Genomic DNA, 14,025 nt, shown 5'->3' on the forward strand with positions numbered 1-14,025 from the left:
TCTCCTCCCATGACAGGGAAGCTGGCACAATGCCCTGACCTGTCCAGGGAGTGGGTGGCAGGGAAGGCACTCATGTGGTACATGGAGCATTATTCAAGTCTGTAACACAGAGACAGGTGTGTGAGACCTTTTCAAGACAAGTCATCTTGGTATGTTTCCTTTTCTCTCTCCCTAATCTTCTGATGTCCCCTGGAACTTCTGGAATGAATAAACTGACTTATCTAAAGCATCCTGTCAGACATTAAACCTACTAATCACAGTCCAGGCACAGATGGGAAGACAACTGCTATAGTTACCTCCCTACCAAAAGTATCAACAAAAGAAGGCCACATAAATAAATTGAGATAATACACAAGAGTAAAGGCCCTAGAGAATTTTCCCTGTCACCACTTATTGAAAAAGCTGCAAGATCCTTCTAAAGAAGACTGAGTAGCCAGAACAAAGAACCTAACAAACATTTTTGCAGCAACAAGTTCTCTTTCATAAACTGCCTGAAGCAGCTAAAATAATGATCTTGCATAATGAGAAATGAACAATTAGAAACTTCTAGTCCCACATGGAGCCTATTGTCTCATTAAAGTGTTTTGGAATTTCTCTGACATTTAGAAATAAACTGGACAGATTTCCCACTTGCTGAAAGTGGGGAAGGGCATTCTATCTATTAAAGCAACAGCACAAAGATAACCCTTTCTATAGCAGCTTCAGTGCCAGTTTTCTGTCCATTAACAAAGACCTTTGTGAGAATTATGTGTTCAATCTGAAACTGTCAGATTTTTCGAAGGATTAACAGACAGATTATTGGAGTAACACAGACCCCTCTGAAATCTTTATGTCTGCTTAGCAGAAAGAAAAAAAATCCACAGATCTTCAGAGTGATATATTACCTGGAAAACCTATCAAGCAATGCAAAAATTTCCAATTTTGCTCTCCATGCTCTTCCCTTACAGGAAACAAGGGGCTGTGTGAGGCCCTCTCCCCTGGGACAGTGATCAGCATCCTGGCTTGCAGGCTGGCCAGCCCTGTCTCCCTCTTACTTACAGCCCTCCTGGATCCTGCACAGCACTCCATCCCTGCCTGCTCTTCCTGCATGGCTGGCCTTCCCCTTGGAAACTCTGCTTTGTTTAACTACTTAGCAAGTGATGGATCTGATTTCTCCTCGTTCTCCTGGCAGCCAAGCAGGACCCATGCTTCCTTTAGCTTCTCTCAGAGAAGGTTTGAGCAGTCACAGCAGAGGACCAGCCAAAAGCTGCCCATTGAACAGCTGGGATGAGAGAGGAAGCCAGCAGCTCCTTCCAGGAACACCCAGCACAGAGGCTGGGCACTAGAGCAGAAGAGATGTGAGAACTGACATTAACAGAGCATTACCAGTCCTTCAGGAAAAGAAGGAGGAAATAACAGAAGTGGCTGAGAACAGAAAGAGAAAGAAACACAGGAATCGGAAAAAGGAAGAGGGGTTCAACTTCTCTAGGTACACAGGTACGTGCAGGGATTGCTCTGGGGCTAATTCTGTATGCTCAGCCTGCACAGGGTCTGAACAGTGCCAGGTGGGCAAATAGAGCTACAACTGAGACTTTGATTCCTGTAGAATATTCCCCTGAATGTGTGGCCTCATGTTGCTTTAGCAGCCCTGAATTCCAGAGGAAGAGATTTAACACTACAGAACAATAGTCAGCCATAACACTCTGGGCCGTACTGTGCTGGAGCATAATACGATTATAAATTCCATTCATTTACACCAGTATTCCAACAGGACTGACCCTTCACTGCCAGTGGGATTATGGTTGGCTAAAAATACCTTCTGCAGGGAACTCATGAATTTATTCCTGTGATTACAGCCTTCATTTATATGAGAACCTGAAAGAAGGGCTAAGGGTGCAGAATTAAGGACAGAGTGTTTGGGGCTGCCCACCAGACCTCAGCAGAAAACAGAACATTAATTTAGCATAAATAAAGCATAACAAGAACACAGAAAAGGTACTCCAGTTTCAAAGGCTGCTATCTGCTAATGGTCTCAGCTCATAAGATCTGCCATATGAAAAAGGATTGCATAATTTCAAATGTAAACAAGCTCCCCAGTCAATATCGCAGTATTTTGCACAAAACTTTAATACTTTCCAAAAGATTGAGATTTTCCTCAAAGATACTTCAAGGAACTGGTGACACAAATTTCTGCCTCTTTATTTCACTGTGTGGCCTGATATTCTCACAAATTCATCCTTTGCCCATGCCACACAATGCCTCCTTAGGAATGATCCAAACTCCAACATGCAGCAGCCACCACTGGCTATAATTTCCAATTTGTACCTTTTCCTCAGGGCTCACATGAGAACTTTTCACTGCTTTCAATCCCTCTACAAAAAGGAGAAAAGAAAATCTTTCACAGTGAAAGCACCACACACACTCACACCTTATATGTGCAGGAGTATTCCAAGAGGGACATTTACTATAAAGAGGATTATGATTACATACAAATACCTTTTGCAGGGAGCTTATTTATTGCTTTCACTACACCCTTCTTTAACACAGAAGTACAACATGTGTAAGTTCAGGAATGCAATATTTGAGACAACAGTTGATCTGCTGACAACCAATTATGGGTTTTTCCATGAGATTTTTTCACAGGGTCTAGAGCCACAACATTTTTATTTCACCAAAAGCCCCTGCCAACCATTCACATCAGCATTTTGATGGTAAAACAGATGCAGTTCCTCCCAGTGCAATCCCTCACACAGAGAGTATCACACCAAACTGCAGATTCTGGCTCATTTCAGGAATGAAGACACATCAGACTTTCAGTCACTCAGTCTCAGGAAAGGAATAAAGTTCCAACTTACCACCCCACCTCCTGCTGAGTGAACCAGCACAGACATGCCTTCTCTCAGGTTAGCAACCTCAAAGAGCATCATGTAGGCAGTTACAAAGTTCATGGGAAAGGCAGCAGCTTCGGAAAAATTCATGTCATCTGGGATCCTGTAGACAAATTCTACTGGGGTACACACAACTTCAGCCCAGGCATTGTAGTTTACAAAAGCCATGACTCTGTCTCCAATCTACAAACAGGGAAGAAAACAACACTGAGGATCTGACTGCAGTTGAGACTGTAGAGAGCAACCTGTGAGACCTGCAAGTCTCCTGTTCAAGGTGTGGGTCACTGGCTGACTAGGAGGGAAATAGTGCTCCACATCTTTGGAAAAACAGCAATTAAGCTGTTCAGCTTTTACCATTTCTAATGTTAACAAAAAAAAAAACCCAAAAAAACCAAAACAAAACAAAACAAAAAAAACACAAAAAAAAAACCACAAAAAAAAACCACCCAAAAAAGTTAAAGCCATCTCTTCCTTTTTTTTTTTTTCTCCACTCTTCTCTGATAGAGCAGTCTTCTATCATCACTAATACAGATTATCTTTTGCTAACACAGCTTCCAAACAACAAATGTAAATGTAAACAACAAAAACAGCATTCTTAGCAATAACCAGAAATTTTGCTAAAGAGAAAGAGATGAGGGGGAAAGGTTGTAATTATATTAATGAGAAGCATGGAATAAAGACAATTATACCCAGGATAATTTTCACTTTGTTTTCTTAGTCCTCACACTAATTTAGAACTGCTCTTCCTCTCTGTGGATTGATAAGGGAAGGGCTTGTGCTCTGGTAGATGGAGCACATGAAAAGGCTGCAAAAGCTCACATTCAGAAGATAACACCATTTGTACCCACCTTCTATTTTTATTATCTTATTAACTGATTCTACCAAGATATATCTGTGATTGTAATCTCCACAGTCATGTGTCAGAGCAGAATTTAGTTCTACGACTTCAAATAAGCCACCTTAATCATCAAAAATATACCTTTGGATTTTAAGGTACTGTTAAATCTACAAAGTGAATTTGGCAAGATTTAAAGGAGCAATGAAATGCTATCTTTCAGTGCAAAATTTCTCTGCTGAGTTTCTTCTGAAAATACATGGTAGTGAAAGCACAATTCACTATGGAGAAAAAAAGGCTTTCTGCAAATATTAGATACAGTTGGCTGCTCCTAGGAACCCTTCAGAGGTCCAGGCACATCAAGCTCAACTGTTTGGATATGGCTTTCATGGCAGCTTCAGGTTTTTAAAGCAGAGATACTGACCCTTCTCAGATGGACAAGAGTAACAACAAGGCACAACAGGCTTGGAAAGCAACACTGACCCTAAAGCAGAAGCTGGGCTGCTGGGTCTACAAGGGGTCTACAAGGGACAGCCACACTCAGCAAATGTTTGCCCAGTGTGTGTTAAAATCTTCACAGGTACAACTCTTACAAACTCTCAGTAATTCCTCACCACCAGCAACCCCATGGCATCTTTTATCTTGCCTTAGACCCTCTGCCATTCTAGAATACACCAACCCAAGCAACAGCCTGAACCATGAAAGGAGCTCTGCAATGGACCCCCAGGATAAGACAGGAATAGCATCAAACTCCAGGCCTTCATATTTTAACTGAAACTAACAGCAGCTGTCCCTCTAAAATAACTTTGCTTAGCTGCCTGATGCTCTCTTACATTCTACAAATACTCTCTAATGCTTTAGAAGCTACAAGTATGGAGTAAAGCACAACACTTTTGCCTTCAGGCAAACGTTTACAGCACAAGCACATTTTGGTCTCCCGAGTCATCACTTTTGCTTTGGGATATTGCAGGCTTGCTCGAAGCTAAGGTGCTGCTGACAGTTCTGAAGGGTTGTCTCTTTTAGAATGAGAATGCTGAAACAGAGCTGTCATTCCAATTTCACTGAAATGCCTCCTCCTTTTGAAAAACATTCAAATTAACAATGCCTCACTGGTAATCACTCTGTGGTTCCCTTTTCTCTTAGAGAAGCATCTAAAATAGAAAGTCTGCTAGGATTAATTAGTACAGATGTTAACATGCCCTATATCCTTGCAATAAACCATAAATGGTTACCAAAAAGAATGCAGAAAAGTCCCTCTTGGTGATTCGCAAGGCACTTCTTACCAACATTAAATACCACATTTTACCACAGACACTATTCAGAGCCCAGTCAGATTAGACCTCATTTCTTGAGAATCATCCCCAAAACTGGAGAGAGATCAGGCCGGATACAGCTGTCATCATCAGAAAGCAGCTTTTTGTTTTAATGGGAGAAGGAATAGGCACTACACCTATTTTAGAAGGGCTGGAACTGGAAGAGATCTACCCAGGGAAAGGATACAGGGTGCAATCTCTGCCACCACTGTGGACAGAGGTAACAACATATGCCAAGGAGACACCAAACATCTGGTGTGCCCCTACTCTGTGCAAGAATTCCATAAGGAAACCAACAGAACTCTTCCATCACCCTCATGGCATGTTCTCCTGCTGATGGATCCATGCACAGCTGTCACTCTGAGTGTGGACCCTTTTCTAGATCACTCGAACACAACCATGGCTGTGAAGGCTGTGTGTAAAAAATAAAATACTACAGCTAGTTTTGGTTACAGGGAGTACAGGAGTGCACAAATGTGCTCCACAGTCAGAACAAAGATGTCACTTTATAAAGAGATACAGTATATTCAGTCAGGTGCAGTGTTATTCAAACAAGCACCATATGCTGTAGCCTCATGATGCCCTTTAAAAATAGCAAGAACTTTAAAAATGAGAGTGCTGATCTGGAGCAGAGGCTTTTTAGCCTCCTTTCAGAGAACATTCTTCAATATGGAGCACAGCTATAAAGTACCAATGCTAGAGCAGAACTACTGAAGCAGCAAAGGTTTTCAAACAGCAAAATTATCATTCAGTTGTTTGCAACAAAATATATTGAAAGATTACAACTTGTTTCAAGGCAGAGATGGAAGTTCAGGAAGGGAACAGAGAGAAATCCCCTAGGAAGATCTCATCACTGAAAGGATAGTGGAAACTAAACTGGCCATTATATTCATCCAACTGACAAATTTTAGCTGTTTGAGAATAGAAAAATTTTATCTTTAGATAAAAATACTTATATCTTCTTAAGATCCACATATAATAAGAATTCAGAAAATTTGATCAGCTTTTGACATGACTGACTTTGCAAACAACTAAGATATGATTGCCACGTATTAACTCAGGATTTATTTCCAAAATTTTCAACCTACTTAGGCAATAAAATGCAAGTTTGCAGTGAATATTGATGTTTAATATCAATGGTAGAATAGGAGGCAATAGGAGGCAGGACAAAATGTTGCTTATATGCCATAAGAGATACCAAAGAGTCCATAACCATTTATGAAAGCTTTATTATATACATCAACTATTTGAGATTTATCACAACCTGTCAGGTGAAATAGATATTTTTCCTATTTTAGCAATCAGACTAAGTCCTATATCCAGAATCATAATTCTAATTTAATCTGCACCTCATTAATGCACACAGTTTTAAGAAGCAAAGCTTACTGTAAACAGGACTCTGTTAAATCAAGATCAAAAGCTAGAACCAGAATCAGCAGCACCTGGGCTTGGAGTAAAACAGCAGTGATGACAGGAAACACGGCCAAGAAAGGAAACTTAACAAGTTAACTTAATTTCTTTCATTCTGTTAAAGTACATCACTTATGCTTTCCAGTTCCTATTTAGCCATCAGGATGTGCACATGGCACAAGTGACTTTCAGGAAGGATTTGAAGGAGATGACAGTGGTGGATTCAGAAACTAATTCAAGAGGTCATTCTCACGCTTGGGAAACAGCAAGGAAAAATTGACCTTTCAATTCTCAACAGGGTGGTGAAGGCTGCTGTCCCTGGCAGAGCAGAAGGGATTAGAACTGGTGATTATTTATATGACACTTAAAACTCTCACTTTGAAAGTAAAAAAAATTACCTCAAATCCTTTCACGCTGTCTCCAAGAGCTTCTACAATTCCAGAACATTCAAAGCCAGGAACAAGTGGAGTCTTAGGAGGGTTGTCAATATTCCCCTGTCGCACCATCAAATCAATAAAGTTCAAACCACTGCAAAACACAGGAAAAAAATAAAATCAAGACTATTACCACAGATCAAAGTAGAGAAGGAAAACTTGACCTGAGTGATGGGACAGCCAGGAAACTCCAGGGCAGCATTAAAAAGCTGGGCTCTGCAGGGCCATGGGACTCAGCAGACATTCCCACTCTTGGGATGCTGAGCCTTGGGCACAGGGTGCACGTGCCAGGTCACCACAGCTGCCAGCAGCCCCACAGGGCATTTCAGAATTCAAGACAGTGAAAACGCTGTGATTGCTACAAATGCATTACTAGCTGGCAAGTAAAGCCAGGTCCATTTAAGAAGAAAACCCCAAGCCTCACACATTATAGTTATTTTGGGCTAGCAGCTACATGATCTAACTCTCCTAACCTTTGATGTGACCCCAGGAATGCATCTTGTGTTTGTCTGAGGCAGGAGTCTTAGGCTTTTGTTTTAAAACTGCTCCTTCCTGGATCATGTTTGTATGTTTTTTCAAAATTTATTAAGGTCTTTGAAGTCCTCATGTTTGATGCTCAGAAAAAAATACAGGTCTTTCCCTGCAGCCTCAGCTTTGCAAAAATCCTAAAGCACTTTTGCATTTTCCTTTGTATGCAATTTTATTAAGGAAAATTTTGTGGTTTTCTAGGCAGCCACCAAAAAAAAAAAAAAAAAAAAAAAAAAGGCACCACTTATCTACTATGTGCATATATTGATTACTGGCCTTAATGACATAGTTAAAACTTTAAAACTCCTAACTAGCTGAAATACACTTCAGCATTAATCCATTGTTCCAAAACACAGCCCTGTTTTTATGGTTAGCCAAGCACACAGCCAGTGCTACTCACACATGTGATACCAGCAACTGCCTGGATGCATCACATTACTGATGGGCACAAGGATTTATTAGCTGCAGCTTTAGTCAGATACTAATCAAGACACAGACAGACTGAACAGACCCAACAAATTACTAGACAGAACAGACACCCAGCCCAAGCACAACGACAGCATGGCATTCATGGGATGTAGGTCACTGGGGAGGGGGAAGGAAACCCCACCAAATGTAAGCATGCATAATTGTGGTGGAGGGTTTAAGAACAACCTGAACCCACAACTTTTACCATACTCATACATAAAACCTATAATATCAACCATATGGAAGGTTAAGAGGGGTTTTCACACAGTTAAGCTGGCAAATTTGAAATTATTTTGGAAAGGTCACTTCTTATCCAGTGGGTAAGACCACCTCCTACATCGCCACTGTGATGCTGATATGAAAGAGAAATTCCAAATAGCAAAATGCCTGCAAGGCAGCCATTGTTTGGAGAAGAGGAACAAACAAACAGACAAAAATTCCAAAACAAACCACAAACCCAGTAAGTCTCACAGCACTGATGGTGGCAACCTCTGCCTGTGTACATTAACTTCAGCAATGGTCTTTTAAATGCATCTTTCCACACTGAAAGCATTTTACACAAAGTTAACTTTTCCCTACATTCCTGCAAGAAAAGGCAGCTGGAGGCAGGACTGTGATGAGGGAACCTGGGCAGGAACATACCCCGTGGTGTCATAACAAGTAGGCAAGAAGGGGACAGGTGGATATGCAAAAGCCATTGCTCTTTGCTCCTGACAATGATCACAAATAAACTCCTTCTCATGAAGTAAATTGTCAGACAGGTTTTGAAAAGGCACATGTTCAGCTCTGCATCTAATGACATAATACTGGCAGTTCAGTTCTGTCCTAGTGCCATTTCTTTTTCATCTGTTTTTTCCCCAAAGAGGGATAAAGGGCAGCAAAATTAAACTATACTCTATTACAATGAACTACAGGACCTCACATTAGAACAGGTGTGATAAGGGAAGAAAAAACACTACACAAGGTAAGCAATAATCAAGTCACGTGTTCTTATTATTTTAATTACTAGTTGAACTACAGAGAGTTGACCAGGCTTTCTAATAATTTCTAGTCACTTTATAGAGAGTTTCTTCTTCATTCACTTTCATCTCCTTTATTCTTACATGTTGTGGCATCCCTGCTACTCTCAGACTCCTATTCTTCTCCACATTGAAGGAAGGACAGAAGTTTTATCTTAACTGAGAAATTTGAGGATCAGTAGGTCAGAAAGCATGATTATGGTGTATTGGTCAACTCAGCTTTTTTTTCTTTCCTTTGACTAGCCAAGAGAGCCTAAAGATGGATGGCAAGTTTTGTAATTTCACTGAAGATACCCAGCTCTTTCATTGGGATTCAATCAACAGCACACTCAGGAAAGGTTTGACTGCATAGAGCATCACAAGAAAATATGTCTCATGAAGAGTGGTAGATTTACAGAGATTAAGCACAATTTATTTCTTGTACCAGTGCAAACCAGGATCACCTGTTCTGGTGAGCAGCCAGAGAAAGTGACTCCTGAACTTTAAGTAAGGGCAGATGCAGAGGGAGAAGTGTAAATACAAAGCAATCCAGTGACTAACAGTACACAGCTTGTTTTTAATCCTAAATCCAGGTCTGGATGCAAATGAAGATAGGGAAGGATATGAATTACCAAGATCAATACATTGACATAGGGGTTCTGCAAGAACCTCCCTGTGACAGAGCAGGGATGTCTCTTTGACCTGCACAAACTGTGCATTACTGCAGGCAGACTTTAACAAATATGGAATTATCCTTGAATCTGACTTTCTCAGTCTGCAATGCTCTACCTTAACACCAGATCCTTTTGAGGGCCTTGAATATTACTTGCTATACTTGTGGTTTAGTTTTGCAGCATTTTTATTTCCCTTTTCTTAAGTGTGGCAACACTCAATTAGGTTCTCCTTGTTCCATCCCACACACTCAAGGATGCCCAGTACCTTCCACGGCAAAATCCCAAATCATGAAGACCACTCCATGACATGTTGGTTTGGGGAGGTGCTGCTTTTGATCTTTCTTATCTCACTGTAAAAATCCACTAAAATTAATTACTGAAATTAATAAATTGTCACAGAGCAAACAAGAGGACCCTGAGTTTTGCATTCTTACAATCCTTCCTCTTAACCACAGCCAGCAAGCTGCCCAATCTTAAAATAAAAAAAAAAAAAATCAACAAAACCAACTATATCTATACATAAAGGAAAGGTGTAAAATTATCATGCTTTTTATGCAGAAACCAACACCATATAAACAAGACAGCCTTAAGGAGCAGCACTAATTCTCTTCCACTACTCTCCTACAGTTAGGATTTATCTGCTCCAGTTTTTTTAAAGTGCCTTTATCTCACAATCAGAAAGCCAGAAGGGTCACTTCTGCCTCATTCCTCATAATGCACATGTACAGCAGCACAAGGAAGAAATAAGAGAAAAAAAAGAACATCAGAGGGAGGTAATTATAGGACACTATTACTTATTCACACAACGTATCTGAAATATGGCTTCCATTCATTCCAGCTACTTGTCTCATCTTTTAAACAGTCTGTATCCCAACATTCTGCTGCCTGCAAATTACAATACAAACAAACACAGGAGTTTCAACTCCTTCATCATTATCAATCAAAAATTATTTCAAGAAATATGCACGAGCTGTGACTCAGCTTGGACATCAATGGCTGTTCCATTTCTTAGTCATTGAATGAGCCTAACACATGACTCATCTGAGCTGACACATTTTCAATTGGATCACTGATATTCCAGATCTTCAAAAGAATTATTCATCTGGCTTAGTGCTAATAGCAACATCTCCTCCATCTCTAGTACCATGCTACGAAGTGTATGCATACAACTTAAGGGGTCTAAACATGTGATTAAATTGGTTTTATCCACAGGGTTACCACACTGGTGTACACTATTTATCAAGCATGTGCATATCCTTTGTAAAATAAAGCTTATTTTTCTCCATCACTTTGTTGAGTCAAATAATAATAATAATCTCTAGTGATGGTCAACTACAAAACTGATTCAACAGAATACGTGTTTTGTAAGAAGTATTGATGACTGGAACAACCCATCCTGCGTGTGTTCAGCACTGCCCACATCAACATGTGCACACTGCCCTGGGCACAGCCCACCCCTTTCTCACTCCGTCTCCCAAGTCCATCATCATCCCAATCAATCCTCTGCATTTACAGGCTTGGGTCAAGAGGATCAGCAAATTGATTTTGCCTTGCCTGGAAGCACACTTTGGTGACCTGGTGACATTTCAGCCCTGTGGCCATTTCCAGCCAGGAATGACAAGCAGATGCTCTCCAGCCTGCAGGCTCCTCCAGCAGGAAGGGAAGCTCCCAAGACACACGGGGCATTGTGCAACCTGGCAGTTACCTGGGAAGCAGCTGAGCAGGTCTGCTGGTGTCAAACAGCACGTGTGCAGCTCACACAGTCTACAGACACTGCAGCCCTGGAGAGCAGCTGCAGCTATGGCTGCACAATTCTAATTTACAGCCAAGTGTTCTTGTGTAGGTAGCTTGCTATTTGTGATACACACACAGCTACTGGCTTCATGAAAGTGGAATTCATACAGGTACTGGAAAATGCTGTAAGCCCCTGACACATTTAGAGGAATATATCCATGTGCTAATAACATTTTTAGTTTTGCATGTTAACTTTTGTTAACCCAATGGCTGAAAAAAAAACCACTCAGGAAACAAGAACCATTCACTGTGCTATTCACTTAGCACAGAAGTTCTTGCATTTCCCATTGTGGCTAGTAGAGAGAGAAAAAAAAAAACAATACCAAATGTGAATGAAAAAAATCCCAGACCATTATTTACTAATGCTCATGCAGAATAATGGATATCACTATTTTTCATAGGCAGCACCTTGGTGGGGGAATACTCACAATGGTCACAAACTTTATGAGCCCCATTAAGAACAGGATGGAAAGTACAGCATCTGAATAGGTCAAGACACTCAGCTACATTAACCTACCATGATATTCCAAATCTGAAGCAGATCCACTGATACATCATTCAAAACAAGCTCACTCCCCCATACCAGTAAAATTTTTAACACAAGTTCCTTCTAAAGTAAACAATTTGGCCTTCACCTTGGAATTTATCTTTCAGAAGCACCATGTTTTCACATAGCAGAAAAGAACAACAAAAGATAAATCCTTGCCTAGGCAAAATTAATTCAGTCTTTGGTAAACATCAAGTTGTGTAGTAAGATCATAATGTGGCTTCTGTCACTCAGAAAAATTAATCCTATTTTCACAAAGGAACATGTGCACTAAGAACCAGCAATCTAGAAATAACAGTCTCCTCCGATTGTCTGGGAATAAAAAAAAAAAATTAAAAAAAAAAAAAAAAAGAAAGAAAAAAAAAAGAAAAAGAAGCCATCTAGGAAAGCTTGTTTCAGCATCCTGCTAGACGGTAGCCACTTGTCACCTGGACACAGGGTCTAACACTGGGAAATTATCCCAAGCTCTGGCCACGCTGCCACAGAAGCTCCGATGAAAAAGGATGCGGACTTAAGTAAGTGATTCCCAGGAGAAAAACAACAGCCAGTGTGACAGAAAGAGGTGCTGAGCAACACGCACAATCTGGCATCCACATTTCTCAGAGAAACCCAAGCCCCGAACGCACTTGCCCGGACTTTCCCCCCTTCCATCCTAGCCGGTAGCGTGAAACACCACCGACAATCTCCTTCGCTCCGCATCTGCTGCCGGGCGCGCACCGGCCCCGCTGCCCGCCCCGCACCGGAGCGCAGCGCTGAGCCGGGGGATGACGGGGCGGCGGCTGCCGGGAGCGGGGCTCGCCGAGGGGAAGCCACAGGTGGGGAAATCGGCGCCAGAGCCGGGCAGGGATCCCCGAGCAGGGATGCCCGGCCGCAGGGCACGGCCCCAGCGCGGCCACCCGCACCCGCCCGCGCCCCGGGGGAAGGAGAGGGCGAGGGGCGATACTGGACCAGGCTTTGACGCGGATCTTCAGCTCGCCCTCCTGCGGTTCCGGCATGGCTTTCTTGGACACGCGGAGCTTGTTGAGCCCCCCGAAGGCGGATAGCACCACGGCTCGCATCTCCTTGGCGTCCCCGGCGCGCAGGCTGCCGCCCTCGGCCGCCTCCCTGCCGCCCTCCTTGTCGATCATCTGCTCCGTCTCCTCGGCTCGCTGCGCTCCCTCCTTGGCCATGGCGGGGCTGCGGCGGCTCCCGCGGTGCCGCCGTGCGGAATGGCCGCGGAGCCGCGGGCCCGCCCGCCGCACTGCACCGGCTGCGCAGCGCCCTCCGCCCCGCGCCGCCCCCGCGCCGCCCGCGGCACCCCCGGCACGGAGCCGCGAGCCAGGCCGGCGAAAGGCTCCCTGAGACCACACAGCCCAGCCTCGCAACCCATCCCCACATCGTCACCCGGACCGCGGCACTGAGAGCCACGTCCAGTCCTTAAACACCTCCAGGGGTGGGGACTCCACGACCTCCCCGGGCAGCCCATTCCAATGTCTCATGTCTTTCTGTGAAGAAATTCTTCCCGGTGTCCAGCCTCAACTTCCCGGTACAGCTTTACTAAGTCCTGTTACTTGTTACAGGATGCAGTCACTTGTTACCTGGGAGAAGAGCCCGATCCCCATCTGGCTCCACCTTCCTTCCAGGTAGTTGTAGAGAGGGATAAGATCACCCCGACCCTCCCTGAGTCTCTTCTCCAGGCTGAACAGCCCCACTGTCACCTTAGGCCAGTGCAGAGCCCAAAGCCCGCTGAGCTGAGTTTGAGGCCAGGCTGCCCGACAGGACCAGCCACCCTCTGTGCCCCAGAGCTCATGGCACTGTGGATTAAATCTTCATTTGAGATGTCTGGGTCTTGATCCTCACTGGGGAGCCCAGTGTGCAGAGTCTCACCTGCCCTGTTTCTTGTCCTGAAGCTCTTCTCTGGCCCAGCTCAGTGAGCGCTCTTAGTGTCAGAAGAACCATGCAGGCGGGCAGCTGCCTCGCGACTGACACACACCTTCGCAGCAAGAAACACAAGCTTGAGACTGCTGCAGAGCACTTTTAAGCCTTTATACAACAATCATTAGTTGGTGATCACTGCTGGTCTTTGCTGGCTCCTGTGAGGAGCTAAATCCTTTAATGAGCACAGGGTGTCCTGTGAGGCACCCATCCACCGGCGCTCCCTGGGACTGCCCTGGTTTG

General features: G+C 43.3%; 1 protein-coding gene across 1 annotated transcript in view; it reads right to left on the reverse strand.

Moving 5' to 3' along the window:
- Nucleotides 1–13,142, reverse strand: part of VAT1L (vesicle amine transport 1 like) — a 54,993-nt gene extending 41,851 nt beyond the window's left edge. The window contains exons 1-3 of the mRNA XM_002186961.7: nt 12,817–13,142; nt 6,824–6,953; nt 2,835–3,050 (exon numbers count right to left, since the gene is read on the reverse strand). Of these exons, the coding sequence (XP_002186997.5) occupies nt 2,835–3,050; nt 6,824–6,953; nt 12,817–13,037 (567 nt within the window). The 5' untranslated portion in view covers nt 13,038–13,142. The remainder of the gene's footprint in view (nt 1–2,834; nt 3,051–6,823; nt 6,954–12,816) is intronic.
- Between the last annotated feature and the right edge of the window lie 883 nt (nt 13,143–14,025).

The sequence above is a fragment of the Taeniopygia guttata genome, chromosome 11 (assembly GCF_048771995.1).
Source record: "Taeniopygia guttata chromosome 11, bTaeGut7.mat, whole genome shotgun sequence".
Classification (NCBI taxonomy): domain Eukaryota; kingdom Metazoa; phylum Chordata; class Aves; order Passeriformes; family Estrildidae; genus Taeniopygia; species Taeniopygia guttata.